The sequence below is a fragment of a genome, unplaced genomic scaffold (genome assembly GCF_019419815.1).
Source record: "Pyrus x bretschneideri cultivar Hongxiangsu unplaced genomic scaffold, Pyrus_bretschneideri_v1 Contig17, whole genome shotgun sequence".
Classification (NCBI taxonomy): Eukaryota; Viridiplantae; Streptophyta; class Magnoliopsida; order Rosales; family Rosaceae; genus Pyrus; species Pyrus x bretschneideri.
In genome coordinates, this window is record NW_025999468.1 from 2,095,843 (window position 1) to 2,113,741 (window position 17,899).

Consider the following 17,899-nt stretch of genomic DNA (forward strand, 5'->3'; position numbering starts at 1 on the left):
TGTTTAAAAATTCAAGTACTTCTCGAAAAATGGTAAGAAGTGATTCATAAAAAAATAAATAGAAGTGCTTCAACAAAAAAAGCACTTAGAACTTAGAAGTGCTAATTCTATGCCCTTAAAAACACTTCAAGCTTTTATGCCAAATATAGTCATGCAAGTGGCAATAAGAATTTTGATGCCAAGTTGCAAAAGTAGTGGCTCCAAAACACAGAGTTATAACCAATAGTTCCGAGAAAAGTAGCAACAATTTCCACCCTGTCAAAGACACAGGATTTGAGAAGGAACTAGAGGTTGGAACTTGGATGAGATTTGTTTTTGTTGCACAATAAGATAAGAGAAATATAAAAATCTAGAAAATTAAACATGTGGCCGCAGTTTGCCTATCAATTTGTCGTATACCGCCCACTCCATTGGCGTTAACCAATCCCCTTCACTCACTCTGGGCTCCCAGCTGACTTCTCTCTCTCTGAAAAGCCTTCTCCTGGCAACTGGCCTAAAAAAAGACTAAAACCCATCTGCATGGGGCAGACTTTCACCCAAAATATTGGAAAAAATGAAATAAGCAAAGAAAAATAAAATATACGTAGAAGAAAATCACATCTTTCACTCCTAAAAAAAGAAATCAACCTTTTTGTTGTTGATGGGTCGTAAATCCCATCCTCATAATATTCAAAAGTAAGAGAAATATAGCAAAAAGCAACCCCCTGTTGTGTGCTCCTAGAGAGAGAGAGAGAGAGAGAAGAGAAGGATGATATGTCCATATGGTATAATATGTGTTTGAGATAGAAAAATATTGGTTTGCTGGGTTTTGTTTGTTGGTCAAAAATATATTTTTGGAGATGTCAGGTGGTGGTTGCAGTGTGGTTTGGTTCAGGAGAGATCTGAGGGTTGAAGATAACCCAGCTTTGGCAGCTGCAGTGAGAGCAGGAGGTGTGGTTTGTGTCTTCATCTGGGCTCCTGAGGAGGAAGGCCCTTTTTATCCTGGAAGGGTTTCAAGATGGTGGCTAAAACACAGCTTGGCTCATCTTGATTCCTCCCTGAAAAATCTTGGCACTTCTCTCATCACCAAAAGATCCAATGACAGTGTTTCTTCTCTCCTTGAAGTTGTTGTTTCCACTGGTGCCACTCAGCTTTTCTTCAACCACTTATATGGTAAAACCAATTTTCTTAATTAATTATGCTTCTCAATCTATTGGTTTTGTTTGTATGATTTCTGTAGGCTTTTGAATTCATATTTTTCTTTCGGGTATGTGATTTTTCAATGAATTTGTTGGTTTGGTGTGCTAAATCTCTGGTTTTGGCTGAAAGAAATTGAATTTGTTCTGTTTGCAACATCAAAGGTTGGTGCTTTGATTGATTTGGTGGAGGTGTCTGTTAAGTATACCTACCATGTTCCTAATTTTGGACGATTTACTGTTCATTTAGCTGCTGACAGTATTGGGGTTTCTTGATTGGGGGATAAATGTTATTTGATTGTTGGTAGTATAGTGGTCCCTTTGTTATCAGGACTGGGTGCTGATTTTATTTATGATCTGTTCATTTGGCCTAATTGGATTTTGTTTTGGTACAAAGCCTAGTTGAATTTTGTCTATTCTATCTAAGGATTTTTCTGTTATCCAGTTGATGAACTCTTGTATTCGATTTTACATGGCAATTTGATGCTTAGTGCTATCTTTGTGTTTCAGATCCTATATCACTGGTTAGGGATCACCGGGCGAAGGAGGTTCTGACTGCTCAAGGTATAGCTGTGCGCTCCTTTAATGCGGATTTGCTCTACGAACCATGGGATGTTAATGATGTCCATGATCGCCCGTTCACAACCTTTGATGCCTTCTGGGGAAGATGTCTTAGCATGCCATATGACCCGGATGCGCCACTTCTCCCCCCTAAGAGAATTATTTCAGGTTGGAATGCATTCATATTCTTCTTGAACCTCAACTTTATTCAGCATACAGCTAGCCTTTTATTTGATCTCATGTTCCGTCTTTGTTATTTTCCTTCAAATTATTGAAGGGCTGATCCACATTTTTCATTGGTGTGGTTGGTCATTTAATGTTCTGATTTTCTTTCCCAAATGAGTCAAACTGAAGAGAATCGACAACATGGATGGAAGAAGGTTCTTCTGGTTCCTATTTTTCACCCATGGATTTAGTAGTAATAAGATCTACTTGGTGACTATCAACAGAAAAATGTTGACAGTGTCACACAGTACACTTCATGTGTGGGAAATAGCAGATGTTTTAAGCACTTCAAGTTCTCCCTGTGTGAGTATTCCACCTAAGTTAAGATGATAAACCCTTTTGATGCTGGAGTTGTGTCGCTTCCTCTATAAGCCTCATGATATTGGTGGAGTAGTTGTCATGAGTCATGTCCATGTTACTGGTGAACATGCAGGGTTCACTGACGGCTTAAGTTGCGATTATTTTCCTTTCCTTTGTTTTTGCTTTTTGTGTGTTATAGGTTTCCTGATTCCTTCAGTGTGCGTACTTTTTATACAAGTATTTCCAGTTCTACTTTCACAAGTTCATAACCACCTTTCAGTTCATGTGTTAGATTCACATTCAGACATTCATGAACTTTTCAGGTGATGTATCAAGGTGCCCTTCTGATACATTGGTTTTTGAAGATGAATCCGAGAAGGGAAGTAATGCACTTCTTGCTCGAGCATGGTCACCTGGGTGGAGTAATGCTGATAAGGCTCTGACCACATTTATAAATGGACCCTTACTTGATTACTCTTATAACCGCAGAAAGGCTGATGGTGCTACAACATCATTACTTTCTCCCCATTTGCATTTTGGGGAGGTGAGTGTGAGAAAAGCATTTCATCTTGCTCGCATGAAGCAGGTTCTTTGGGCCAATGAAGGCAACAAGGCTGGTGAAGAGAGCGTAAACCTGTTTCTGAAGTCTATCGGTCTTCGGGAATATTCAAGATACATTAGTTTCAATCATCCTTACAGTCATGAAAGACCTCTTCTTGGGCACCTAAAGTTCTTTCCCTGGGTTGTAAATCAGAACTACTTTAAGGCATGGAGACAAGGTAGAACTGGCTATCCATTGGTGGATGCTGGCATGAGAGAGTTGTGGGCTACTGGCTGGCTGCATGATCGAATACGAGTAGTAGTTTCTAGTTTCTTCGTAAAGGTTCTGCAACTTCCATGGAGGTGGGGAATGAAGTATTTCTGGGATACACTTTTAGATGCTGACCTTGAAAGTGATGCTCTTGGCTGGCAGTATATATCTGGTACTATCCCTGATGGCCGTGAATTTGACCGCATAGATAATCCCCAGGTACGGATATTGAGCTTGATTATCCTGAATTATATTGAGCATGTGCTTCTGAACGAACATGCACCCTGTTCTAAATTTCAACGATGGAAAAAATTTTCGATGCGTTTTTATTCATGTTTTGCAGTTATTGCTTATTTAAGTGTCTTCATCTAGGGTCATCAGCAATGAATAGAAATTCTAGTGCAGTTGTTTGTCCGTGCTCATGACTGTTCATAAGATTGCATTTTTTTCAAAGTTTCGGGGAAATAGTTTTGCCTTGGTTCCACTCTCACATGATGAAAGGAAAAGCCTGAAAGAGTCCACCTCAGTAGTGACTACTAGGTTTATATGGGTAGTGGCATAGTGCTTTCAAAATAAAATCAATAGGAGTGGTACTTAAATTGTCCACCATCAATCGTTTTGGTCATTCTGTGAAAAATGTCCATTAAATTGAAGAAACCACCAGTTCTTTGGTGGGGTTGATTGACAAAAAAGGCCCTCAATTTAATGGTGATTTTTCAAGGAAGGACCAAAATGATTGACAGTGGACAATCTCAGGGACCACTTCTATCGAATAGTGCTTTCAAAATAGTTGGATTCCTTTGAAATCTATACTCTACAGTATCAATACGTATTTTTTTTTTGCTTTTTTCTTTTTATGGAATTTGACATCCTGCTCTCTATAAACTATTAGAAAAGAGGAATCACAGAGTTGTTTTCACACATCACTACCAGACCATCATACATGAAAACTGCAAAAATCTAGTACTGAAAATTTTTGTTTAACTATTGTTTGTTCACTTAACCAATATCTTGGTATGAAGCATTCACTGATATAAATTGACTTGCTCCTGTTGTTCTGAGAGGATTTATGCAATATTGCCACTCTTATTTGATCAAGTTTGTGTACTGAAAATTCTTGTATTTGTTTGATTTCTACAGTTTGAGGGGTACAAGTTTGATCCAAATGGAGAATATGTGCGGAAGTGGCTTCCTGAACTTTCTAGGCTACCAACTGAATGGATACACCACCCATGGAATGCACCAGAATCTGTACTCCAAGCAGCTGGAATTGAATTAGGATCGAATTACCCTCTCCCTATTGTAGGAATAGATGCGGCAAAAACCCGGTTGCAAGAAGCTTTATCAGAGATGTGGCAGCACGAAGCTGCTTCAAGAGCTGCTGTTGAAAATGGGACTGAAGAAGGGCTTGGAGACTCCTCTGAATCAGTGCCAATTGCCTTTCCTCAAGACATACAAATGGAGGAAAATAATGAACCAGCGAGGAACAACCCTCCTGGCACTCGAAGGTATGAGGATCAGATGGTCCCAAGCATTACTACTTCTTTGGCTAGAGCTGAAGAGGAAGAAACTTCTTTGGAACTTCAAAATTTAACAGAAGAAACCAGAGCAGAAGTGCCTACAGATTTAATTGTGAATCAGGAACCAAGAAGAGACATGTTAAACCAAGGGGTTTTTCAGACTACTCATAACAATGCTCTTCCGCCACCCAATGCTGCAGTAGGGATGCAACATGCTGTTGAAGATTCGACTGCAGAATCTTCCAGTAGCACTAGGCGAGAGAGGGATGGAGGTGTAGTTCCAGTTTGGTCTCCTTCAAGTTCTAGCTACTCAGAGCAGTTTGGGAGTGAAGACAATAGCATTGGAACAAGTTCGTACTTGCAGAGACATCCTCAGTCTCACCAAATAATGAATTGGAGGCGGCTATCTCAAACTGGGTAAAAATTCATGAACGATTCACCAATATCCACAATGAGACTACGACTGAAATAAACAGTTTGTTGGGTTCTTTGTTCAACCAAACAATTTTGAACCTGCATCTTGCCTTAGCAGTTAAGAGCTTTGAGACGTACCTACAAATGGAATCGATCTTCTGGTCTCGTATGCATTACTAAAATTTCTCAAGCTTCTAAGCTCTGAAATGATATATCACAAAGCAATGAGTGAATGCCAATTTTTTTGAGATAGAGTTCATCTTTACATTCACACACAGGCAGTCTCATTTTTTTCTTCATTGTTTCTTTTACAGGTGAAACATATAGATGCAAGTAGGAAAACGAAAAGAGTGCTGTGAGGCGTAATGATGCACGCCATCAAATGCATTCGGGTAGGGGAACTTGCCGTCCACATTGAACTTCCGATCCTTTCTCCGCCACGAGTGCCCTCAACAGCAGCTCTCCTGTGTGATATTTTCTAATTAATACAGGCAACTATTAGCTATCCTATTTTTTTGGTTCCACCATAATGTAGCACTGGTGTAAAGCAATGTTGTATTTATAAAGGAAACAAGTGAAATAAGATATGTAGTCTTTGAACAAGCTCAGGGTTCTCTCTCATTCTATTGGCAACAGATGCTTGTAAGATATTATATATATCCACATTTACCTCTTCTTGTAGGTTTGAAGTTTTACTGGTCTGTTAATTTGGATTTTGCAGCACAGTTATCTGCTTATTTTCATATGTGAAGGAGATGAACTACAAGGAAAAAAAAAAGGTGGTGCTATCCACACTTCTTTTTACCTTTCAAGACGCGTTATTAATTTCTATCGTTTGATTAACTTCAATTTATTCGATTCGACGGGAGGAATTGAGAGGTGTGTGGAAGGTACAAAGCAGTGTGTGGATATGTCTATCCAAAAATAAAGAACAAATTGTACTCGTTTCTATTAAGCAAAATAATTAATGCTGGAATTTGAATTCTTCTTTTGGTGGAAATCTTCACAAATATTTTAAGATGGGGACTCTCGAATGTGGCTCTCCTACTGGAGGTAATATTTCTCTAAGAACACAGATTTCTGTAAGTCCCCTGACAAGAGGACGGGGATGGAGATCCTAAAATATGGTCTCATATTTGAAAATGCTTTAGTACTAAATATAAAACTTAACAATATGACAGATTTAAGTGAAAACTTTTTATCTTCAGCGATGCAACACGTAATCCTTGGCATCGACGGCAAAAGTTCAATTCTTACTCAACCCTCATTAAATCAAAATCAACATATTCGACGTATAATTTATGATATAAGGACCAACTGTCACATGCAGAACTTTCACAAATTTTAATTTCTAGTTGAAGAAAAGACTCTAACTACCGAAATAATCTATGACTTTGTAAGAATGATATAATTTTATTGGTTGTGAGTTGGACAAATAATATTTAGACAATTTATGTTAGCTTTATTGCATGTTCTTAGGACTGAAATGTTAAAAAGGTGGGGAGAAAAGACAATACCTCACTCATAAAAAGGACAAATAATGAGATGCTCATAGTAAAGTGTGAACATCGAAATAAATGTTCACCACTACATTAAAGGTTTGACATATAATAGCATACGTGGTATGCGCCATGTGTTTCACAAATTGTACATGTGGATGTGACTTATTAAAATTGAACAAGTCATCAAGAAGGACACTTGTCAACACTTGGTAAAAATGAATTATTTGATTTTCATTTAATTAAATCAAATGTTGATTGATGGAATAAAATCATGAACTGGCTCATAAATCGAGTTCTGGTTCTTACGTCAATTCATGAAGCCTACAATCAAAGCCAAATCCATATGTAGTCAAGGCTTGGAGAGTCTATAAATAAATAGGAGGCTCTAAGACAAAGAAAAGGATTAAGAAATCATTCAAGCACCCAGACCCTGCCAAAGCTTAAGCACCCAAACCCTCAAAACACTTTGAAGAATTTAGAAAGCTCTCTGCGTTCTTCACCAAACATTCAAAGAATCATCAAGCACTACTACCATTGTGGATCTTTCAAATCACCAAGAGCCAAAACCTCGCGGCAACCATTCATCTGAGATTAAGTCATTGCGACCATTGGATCAACAACCTACACATCTACACATCTTTCAGAGATCTAATCAGAGAAAACTTGTAAACAGAGATTGTAACCCTTCAAATTCATTAATACAAATTTATTTTGTACGTGTGTTCTTGTCTTATTTGTTGCAGGAAATTCGTGTTTACATAGAGATTATATATGTTGTCTTTTTTGAGAAATTTTTCATTGTGTCTGGAACACGGTGATACATCACATGATATTATATAAACGGTGGAAAAATTGATCTTTTAAATTGTTAATTTTGACAAAAGTATTTAACCATTTATATAATGACGTGTGGTTATTATATAAAGCCTATAAAAAATCTCTAATCTTTCATTGTGTCTGGAACATGGTGATACATCACATGATATTATATAAATGGTGGAAAATTTGATCTTTTAAATTATTAATTTTGACAAAAGTATTTAACCATTTATATAGTGACGTGTGGTTATTATATAAAGCCTATAAAAAATCTCTATTCTTTTAGGCATAAAGCCGACCAAAATATTATATTTTACTGTGCCTTTTTCTCTCAGTTTTCTTAGTAGGAAAAGTGTCAGATTCAGAAGTCAACACAACATATTTATTACTGAAAATATGATTTTAACTTCTAAAATTCAATTATCTTCACAAAAAATCTGCATATATTTTTTGCTCAAATAAAACTTATTGACTAGACTCTACATAAGTAAATTCATTAATTATATTTGACTTTACCTATTTAAATTTGTTTGAATACCTAAAATACCCTTATTTATATATTTAATGTACACAATTAATTCTATGCAAATTGTAAAGGGAAATAAATGATTTTACAAAAATAATATTTTACATATAAATGTAGGGATTTGTTGGTTTGGATCCGTTAATATCAATTTGATAATCAATTTTGAATTGGCAAACATTTACGGATTTGTTGGTTCAAGAAAAGAACCAACTATAGGTAAACTATTTACATATACAGTCTAGAGTATTTGGTTGACATAAAAAATGTAGGTAAATTGGCATCACGTACATAATTTACCTACTTCCATAATTTACTTACTTGCATTATAGGTAAAATACAAACAAAGTATGAGAATATTATTTGCATATATCATAGGTAAATTGCCAAAAGAAATATGAGAATATTTTGTGTATATACTTTAGGTAAATTACCTACTATAGGGCAATATTATTTATATAGGTAAATTAGTAGAGACGTTTTACTATTATATAATGAGAATAATTTACCCTGAATAATAATGTAGTCGTGATTTAAGGTAATGCACTAGATTGTTGTATAAATTTAAAAAAAAAATAAATAAAACGTTAGGATGATTAATCAGATTTTAAGGCCCTTGATTGAAGCTAAAATTCAAGTGTGAGAAACAGCATAAAAGGGTTGTGGCAAATATTGTAAATAATTTGTAATAGTAGGTTATTTATATTCTTATGTGACAGTTTATTTGATTTTTTGGGTTTTTGTTTGATGTTTAATTATATGTAAGTTTATATTTAGAAATCATGATTTGTTAGGACCAATATCTAAAGTACCCTATTTATTACTCTTGAGAAATAAAAGGTAATGGCCATGAATTTCTTATATGTTATCTCTTAAGTTTTTAATTTCCTTAAACGAAAATAAAAGATTACAGCGAAAAGCTCCTAAAACAGCTGAGATTAGTGAAATTCCCAAAACCACACCGCTTCGGCTTCACTAGGCAAAATATTAAGCCAAAAAGAAGGATCCGATCTCGGAGGAATATCCCATTGCCGCCAACGCATTCACAACAAAATTTGCTCCCCGGAATAATATGGTGAAGAAGATGCTTTGAAATCGTTGTCTCTTTATTTTATAGGAAGGAGATAATTTTATTAATAAATTAGATTAGATGCTGCACCCCATTTACAATTCTTGTACTGGAGCACAATTAATTGGAGTATTACTATACAAAAGGCTTTTGCGGCTACAGAAAAGTAAGAAAAAGAATCTCTAGCTGCCGACTATTGTTTTGATTTTGGGATCGGCAGCAATTCTTCTTGATCTTTCTTTTTTATTTTCTTTTTGTTTCTAGTTCTAGTCGTTCTCTTGTTTTGTGAAGAGAGTATTCAGTTCGTGGTTGTGGCTCTCTCGCTTGATCAATAAGAGCTTTTCTAGTTGTGGTCATGGTCGTGATTAATTTGTTCTATCTTGAATTATAGAGTGGCGATTATTGTTCAGATCTGAAATGGTGATGTTTGTGGTTTGTTGGAGGGGACACATAGCACAGCTTATTTGCCAACGATTGCAAAATAATCCAAGATTTGTATGGTCTTTTTCTCGTGGAGCCTCTATGATAGTTCTCGGGCTTGCAATGTTTTAGTCCTCGTGACTAGGGTTTAGGACTAAGGTTCCTCCATGTTTGAAGAATCGTATTGTATTTTTGATGTGTTTGTAATTGTAGGGTTGTGAATTGTGATGTTCTTACATCATTGTAGTCTCTTGAGTTGTTCTAAAAGACACGTTTAATATGTATGTCGTATATACTTTTTTACTATTTCTAATGAATATTTTTCTCTATAAGCAAATGACAAAACCCTACATGCTACAATTGGTTTTTCGTTGAAAGAGGGATAAATAAGAAATAATTTTATTGTTAATTTTATATTGTTTATTTTACTTGGCACGACAGGAGTGATCGAAGTGCTTTTCGTGACAATTTGTGTACAGCCAATTCTAGTCCTATTGAACAATTCAAACTTGTGATCTTACTGGATCAGCCTTTTCATCAGATTTTACCAGCTTAGGTACCCTGAGCACACTGTACACTATAGTAGCAGCAATGGCTCCAAGAATAGGGGCTGCAATATAAACCCAAATGTTCTTGTAAACTCCAGTGACGATAGCTGGTCCCAAACTCCTTGCAGGATTCATGGAAGCTCCAGTGATTGGCCTGCAAAATCCAATAAATAAGAAAAGCGTATTTTTCATGTTTAAGAGTGACGGTACGTACAATGCAAATGGTAATAAACAGGATTTTTAGATTACTAGTGAGGAGTTATTACCCAGCAATCATGACATTCACCACAAATGCACCACCTATTGCAATTCCAGAGAGATTTTTGCCCTAATTTTGTCAGTCAAGCATAGCGTTAGTGCTTTGTCAACGAAAAAACAATTTAACACTTTTTTTAGCCTTCTGCACTACACATACTCAGTTTCAATGTAGCCGCTAATAAAATAGTACCAAAACCCTAACCGAACCGAGAAAGAGACTGAGAAAAGTAGAGGATGGTACCGCTCTGTCATCAGTGACAACACCACAAATGGTGAACATCAGTGTAAACGTGATAACGAATTCCCAAGTGAGGGCTTGCAGGTAAGTTGTTGGATCAGAGAACTGAGTCATGGTTGCTTGAATACTGTCTTGGTCGTTAAATAACAGCCTGAGGGTCAGGCTTGCTAATGTTGCACCAGACAATTGTGACATCACATACATAGGTACCTATAGCACGACAACATTTACGAAGCAATTTTTAGCAAGTTATAATTGAAAATGTTTTAAAGACACTTGAAAATTTATACTCACTTTGTAGAGTTTTTGTCTTGATGCTTTCAGGAAGCGACTTTGACACTCATAATTTAGCTTTTGTTGCACTCCAAATTGGTAATTTCATTGTTTTTATACTCATGCTAAACTGAAAGTGAAAATCACTACCCATGTTTTGTGGTGGATCATTTATATTATAAAAACTAATCCAATTCGTTAGCTAAAAGACTCTTGAAAACCAAAATTTGAAACTATATGTTAAGATAGGATACGAGAACTCAACTCTCATATCGAACCTCTCCTTACTCCATCTTAGTCTTTTTTATCATTACAGGTGATATTATACATTAATCTATACTAAGAGAATGAAAAATGTTCGAACTTGAGATGCAGTGGGTTGAAAAGGCTGTAACCATCTTTGAACCCATCACTTGCCCCATCTTAGTTTTTTAAGTTGTAAATATGCTAGTCTTCTAATTTTATAAGAGAATACAGTCATTAAACTTTTATAACTTTATGTAAAGAAGTTATTTCAATGAAGAAGCCCTCAAACTTTCCTTGGAGCAAATATAGGAAGGTGTTCAATTGTGTCTCACATGTTTGACTGGAAATATGCGGCCAGCAGCCAAGGCAATAGTAACTGCAGGATTGAAATGTGCACCAGAGACATGCCCAACTGCATATGCTGCGGCCATAAAAACAAGACCCCATACGATTGCTATTCCCACGATTGTAAGAGGTTGTATTTTGTTGACAAGAGCAGCCCCACAGCCTATAAATATAAGAATGTATGTGCCCACAAGCTCTGCCATCATCTATTCACATAAACAAAGACATCGATCCCATGTATATAGTAAAAAAGCGAATAAATAAATTAAACTCTTGATGAGTAGATGATCACAACATTAGTTACCGCCATGTCTCCAACGGCTATTTAGTCTTAAACAAATCTCATGAACAATAGTTGTTGAACATATATAAAAGTTTTTATCATGTAAATGAATAAGTTATGATGTGTACCTTTTGGAAGATTGAAGTAGAACTATCGGCCTTAGGGATGAGCTTTTGAGTACCATCATTTGCTCCTGCTTCTTGCATGGTAGTGTGTCCAACGGACAATACAAGTTTAGGAGAAGAAAGTGAGAAGGAATTAGACATTGCAAAAACTAAGAGGGCTAGTTTTGATCGAGTGAGTACTTGATGAATTGGCCACCTCTAGAAAACACTTCTATTTATATGCCGTAATTTCCTGCACTGTTAGAAAAAGCTTTAAGTTGGCACTGTCACGAGGTTTTTTTTTTTCCATCTGTTACATGAAATTTTATATATTAACTTCCTGTGCCATGAAAGAGTTGCTTTGGTGTGCTGTTGTGCATAATTTGTTAATTTAATAAGGCCGGACTAACCTGTTCTGTTTTAGTTTTGGGAAAGTGATTTGGATGGCATGCATTTTACTATTTGGGAATCAGCTTGGTGGAATATTACACCTGGTAAACTTGATGCGGGACTTCCATGTGTCCAATAGACCAGGTCAGATGCTCACAAAGTAAGAAGAAAAAGGAGAAGAAGTTAGTTATTTTTTAACTTTTTAGATAAATGTAATTTGCTCATTGAGTCATGTTCCATACATATTCTACTGCATGGAACGTAGTCCGAATGCCGGATGAACTTTTGTGCTCGTTTGTAAATTTGTACCAAAATTAGTTATAAATCGAGTGACAAAGTTTGTGTCATGGTGAAAAAGTTGACATATTTTAGAACGCAATATTTTATAAGAAATAACTTATGCAAAATTATTAGTAGGCAATGCCACGAAACTTTAACAACTTAACATGACCGATTTAAGTGAAGACTTCTAATTTTAGTAGTAGAGAGCATTTATCTTCGCAACAACTACATAGGGCAAGAGGTTGATTTATACTCCAGCCGCTTTAATCCAAATCAATATATTTGACTTTGGATTTATGAAGTTTAGGATCAACAACAGTTCACATGCAGAGTCTTGTAAGTTGTTAACGAACATTAAACAGATGTGACTACCTGGAAATTCATTGGCCTAATCCAAGTTGAAACCCTACAATCTGACCCAAACATAACTGCATCTAACATAAAAAAGAAGAAGAAAAAAGAAGAAATTTATATTGCTCCTTCAATTAGTAAATTTATATTTATATCATTCAATTTCCATGAGAAGCATTAATTGGTTAAAGAATATTGCAGATTTGTTTCCTTATTATCTCCAAATGGTTCAAATTTGAAGTTTGTGAGTGTTTTCTGCTCGTCATGATTAATGTCCTATTAATTACCGTTAAATTATTTTAAATTTTAAGATTTGTGTAGTTGATAAATTAAATTAAATTAATTCAATGGTAATCAATCAGGTGATGAGTAAAAATATTTCCAAAGTTTGGCAGAACTTAAAAAGCTACTATCTTTGAGTTGTAACTATATTTTTTTTAGAACAACAATCAATTTCATTGATAACCACATGGGCAATTACAAGATTTGAAATTAATTTTGACGCCTAAGAATGTCAAAGCTTCTTCTAGTCACCAGAAGGTCTCAAAGTAACAATAAATCTTAGATCTGCATCCTCCTTAGTCTTTGAACCTGAAAGATCTACCAATTCGACACCATAGCCAACATGCACAGCCAAAGGGTCAAACAAAGTAAATCAAACATATCAGACCCAAAAAGGTTGATAGGAAGCCCTTAGACAACTAGGGGATTGACAAAACAACCCAGGAGTTAACAAAACTGGGGAAGACAAAACTCTGTACAACAACCACCATGGTGTGTGGCCTAGTGGTTGGGGAAGCCATGGCAACTGATCTCCTCTGCATTGTAGTTCGTTTGAAAGCTCCTTAAAATCAATCTAAATTGAATCATACTCACCCCTACTTACTGCAGCACATTTGGACAATGTGCTTCTCTTGAATTTTTGATGTATATTTCATGTGTGAACCATTTACAAATTGTAACATATATAGAGAAAAGGACCGGAGGAAATAGCCTCCAATCAGTCCCCCAATCTACTCCCTAATTTACTCCTTGGAAGACTACTAACTCTTTTACAATAAGTAGGAAACATGATCCCTTAATTGTAGGCTAAAGTAAACAATACCTAGCCCTAGTTAAGAGTTAAACAATCTCTTGAATAAAGTACCTAGCCCTAGCTAAGAGTTAAACAAAGGATAAAACAGCTAGCTCCAAAAAGGTGTGACTATGATTGATTTTCAGCATTCCAACCGAGAGATGCATCTTCCAATAACCTCCAATCTTATAACCTTCCAACATTCCCCCTCAAGCTGGATCGAGGGGATCCCTTGAGCCAAGCTTGGACAGAATGCACAAAAACTGAACCGTAGGGAGAGGCTTGGTAAAAATGTCAGCCAGTTGATCCTGACTACGAGTGTAATGAGTGTTTATGACTTTGGATTGAACTTGTGCTCGAACATAGTGGCAATCTACTTTAATATGTTTTGTTCTCTTGTGAAATACAGGGTTGGAATCAATATGCATGGCAGCTTGGTTGTCACAAAACATAGACATAGGTTTGTTGCTGGGAAACCTTAGATCAAGCAGAAGGCTTTTCAACCAAATAAGTTCACATGCAGTGGAAGCCATAGCTCAATACTCAGCTTTTGCACTGGATCGAGCTACAACATTTTGTTTCTTTCTCATGTTACCAAATTGCCACCAATGAAGATACAAAAACTGGTGGTTAACTTGCGATCAAGGAATTGCCAGCCCAATCAGCATCTGTGTAACCCATGATGGCAGTGCTATCATTCTTTGTCATTAAGAGCCCTCAACCAATAGACCTTTTGAGATAACGAAGAATTCTCTTCACAATTTGTATATGAACTAAAGTGGGAGCATCCATGAATTGACTCACGATGCTCACAACATAGGAGATATCAGGACGCGTGATTGTCAGATAAATGAGTTTTCCTACCAACCTTTGATACTTAGTGACATAAGAAATAGCTTCACTAGGAGTAGAGAGTTGTAGCTTACTATCCAATGGAGTGCATGCAGGTTTGCAATCCATTAAGCCAGATTCCTTCAAAAGGTCAAGGATATATTTCCTTTGATTGAGAAAGAGACCTTGCTGTGATGTGGCAAGCTCAATGCCAAGGAAATATTTGAGAGTCCCTAAATCTTTGATTGCAAATTTACTTCGAAGAGCAAGCTTGAGAGAATGGATTTCTTTAATGTTGTTACCTATAACTATAACATCATCCACATAGATTAAGACAATTAATTTCCCAACTGAACCAATACGAACAAATAGTGAAGAATCTGCACTACTTATTTGAAAACCAAACTCTTTGAGAATGAAGCTTAGTTTTGCATACCATGCACGTGGAGACTGCTTCAATCCATAAATGGATTTGTGTAGTTTACAAACCATGTCAGGATCACCAGATTGAGGATGACTTGGTGGTAGTTTCATGTACACTTCCTCATCTTATTCCCTATGCAAAAAGGCATTCTTCACATCTATTTGATAGAGAGCCATGATTAATTTACAACAACTGACAATAAAACCCTTACAATGTTCATTTTGGCTACTGGAGCAAAGGTTTCCTTGTAGTCCAAGCCATGAGCTACCAAACAACCCTTGTGCCTTTCAATAGTCCTATATGAGTTAAACTTTGTTTTGTACATCCAACGACTGCCCACAGCTTTCTTCCCTTTGGGAGTTTTGACTACACTCCAGGTTTTGTTGTCATAAAGAGCTTGCAGTGCATCCCTCATAGCAGTTCACCAAATTTCAAGTTCATTTGCCTCTTGAAAGGTTTGTGGTTCATGAGTAAATATCCAAGGTACTAAGGAAGGAGGCATGAGAGGGTGAAAACTACTTATAAGAGACAAAATCCGTGAGAGAATACCTAGAAATATAGGTGACATAATCATGTAGTTGAAGTGGGAGTTGTCGAACCCTAGAATGATTTCAACGAATCAGGGCTTGAGGTTCAATGTCTATGGCTTGAGGAGAAGATAACTCTGGTGATAGGGTAGAAGTATCACTTGATGTAGGAGCTTCTTGGTGATGAGGAACACTAGGAAAAGGAAACATGTCACTCAGAAACTCCTCCTAATTTGCATCACTTAGTTTCTTTGAGAACTAGGGCATGTTTTCATCAAACTTTACATCCCTTGAAACCACAAGCTTCCTTGTAATTGGATTGTAAGACTTGTAACCTTTCTAAGTGGTTGAGTAACCTAGGAAGACACATTTGGTTGCTTTCAGATCAAGCTTATCACGATGTGGGGATTGGTTGTGAACAAAGCAAGTGGAGCCAAAGACCCTCAAGTGTGAGAGATCGATTTTTCTATCTTTCAACACTTCATATGGAGACTTGAAATGTAGTACTTTACTAAGCAATCTATTGATAAGATAGGCAGTAGTAAGTACTCCTTGTGACCAAAATTTCTTTGGTACATTCATATGAAACATGATTGATCTTGTCTTCTCAAGAAGGTCTTTATTTTTCCTCTCGGCAACCCCATTTTGTTGGGGTGTGTCTACGCATGTTGTTTGATGCAGAATGCCATGAATACTTAGATATTGAGACATGTTATGAGACATCTACTCAGTGCCATTGTCAGACCTTAATATATGGATTTTTTATGAAAATTGGGTACCAACCAGTTTATGAAAATCTTGAAAGACATTGGGAAGTTCATTCTTAAATTTCAAAAGATACAACCAAGTCATCCTAGTAAAATCATCAACAAAGGTTACAAAATACCTATATCCATCAAAAGACTCTAATATTGGACCCCAAATATCTGAATGACTGATTTCGAAAGGATGACTAGCTCTAGAAGTGGAAGAATCAAAAGGCAACCTAAAGAACTTAGACATATGACAAATATCACAGTGTAACTTGCCTTTACATAGTTTTGGAAACAAAAATGACATCACCTTCTCAAAAGGATGTGCTAAATGTTGATGCCAAAGTTGTTGATCTTGGGAAACACTTGAACTGACTTGAAAAAACTTGGAGTCCTTGGTGTCTTTAGCTAGGTAGTAGAGACCATTCAAAAAGAAACCCTCACCAATCATTCTCTTGGTGATGATATCCTGAAAAATAACATTGTGAAGAGAGAAAATGGCTAGACAGTTTAGAGAATTAGTGATGGTTCTTATTGAGAGAAGTTGAAAAGGAAAGGAAGGAATATAAATATCAGCTGACTCTATGTGTTTTGAGAGTAAGTTAATCTTCCCTTTTCTTATAATTGAGGCACCCTTCCCATTAGCTACTGACACTTGAGAAGGTTTAGACAATGTTTTGAAATCATGCAAGTTATGAATTTGATTTGTCATGTGATTCGTAGCACCTGAGTCTATTATCCAATAATCATGCTCATTACTAACATTTAAGGCATTAGAAAAGGCACTTGAAATGCCTGAAATATCTTTATGCAAGATATAATCATGTTCAGCCAGAAAACCAGCAAATTTTCCAAGTAAAGCTGTGTGATTCTTCTCTTTAGCTGCATAAGCTTATTCTCCATTGTTATGCATCTGTTTGTTGTGGAGATATGCTGTAAAATCATTGATTAGTGCAGTAGGATTGGTAGTGAAGTTTACCATTCCATTAGTCAAAGAAGTGGCTGCATGATTAGCCTTGTAGACATTGTTGTTTAGGGATCTTTGTGGACCTTTTTCTCTTTCAATGGCTTGGGTCTCAATTCTGGATAGAGAATCCAGCACCTGTCTCTAGTATGTCCATGTGAGTCACAATAGCTACACTTTAAATTTGGTCTTTTTCCCTTGTACACTTTACCTTCAAAGCGCTTGTTGCTAGAGACATAAACCCTAGTCTCGGGGATATTGTCTTCAAAACACTTGTTGCTAGATGCATAAGCTCTAGTCTCAGGAATACTGTCTTTGGACTCTTGGCTCATGACTTTCTTTCTTACTTCTTCCCTTTGGATAATGGCACAAACACTAGTGAAGGAAGGAAGTTTAGCATTCATCAAAATGTGGTTTCTGAGATCCTTGAACTCTGGACCTAAGCTTGCCAAAAGTTGAAAGATCTTGTCTTCTTCTGCTCTCTTGATCAACACAGCGGCATTTGTGGTATGAGGATGATAGACATCAAGCACATTCCAGATGCTTATAAAATTGCCAAGGTGTTGGACAAAGGTCTTTCCTCCTTGTTATAGGCTAGAGATATCTTTCTTAAGCTGAAAGACACGGGCATAATTATTTTGATTTCCATACATCTCTTTAACTTGCTTC

The 17,899-nt window shown here is 36.4% G+C and overlaps 2 protein-coding genes across 3 annotated transcripts; one reads left to right on the forward strand and one right to left on the reverse strand.

Moving 5' to 3' along the window:
• Nucleotides 1–455: 455 nt before the first annotated feature.
• LOC103927183 (cryptochrome-1) lies at nt 456–5,701 on the forward strand. 2 transcript variants are annotated; one of them, XM_009336078.3, is made up of 5 exons: nt 458–1,152; nt 1,686–1,904; nt 2,585–3,291; nt 4,213–5,009; nt 5,321–5,701. In XM_009336078.3, the coding sequence occupies exons 1-5, from the start codon at nt 840–842 to the stop codon at nt 5,322–5,324; spliced, it is 2,040 nt and encodes a 679-aa protein (XP_009334353.3). In that variant the 5' UTR covers nt 458–839; the 3' UTR covers nt 5,325–5,701. The 2 variants fall into 2 exon arrangements, with proteins under 2 accessions (XP_048437282.1, XP_009334353.3); XM_048581325.1 differs by lacking the exon at nt 5,321–5,701 and having other exon boundaries at nt 456–1,152; nt 4,213–5,015.
• A 4,141-nt stretch (nt 5,702–9,842) lies between these two features.
• Nucleotides 9,843–11,796, reverse strand: LOC103927184 (nodulin-26). The gene is made up of 5 exons (XM_009336079.2): nt 11,659–11,796; nt 11,235–11,453; nt 10,387–10,593; nt 10,154–10,215; nt 9,843–10,041 (listed from the first exon to the last, which is right to left on the reverse strand). Exons 1-5 carry the CDS (start codon nt 11,794–11,796, stop codon nt 9,843–9,845), a joined length of 825 nt encoding a protein of 274 aa, XP_009334354.2.
• Between the last annotated feature and the right edge of the window lie 6,103 nt (nt 11,797–17,899).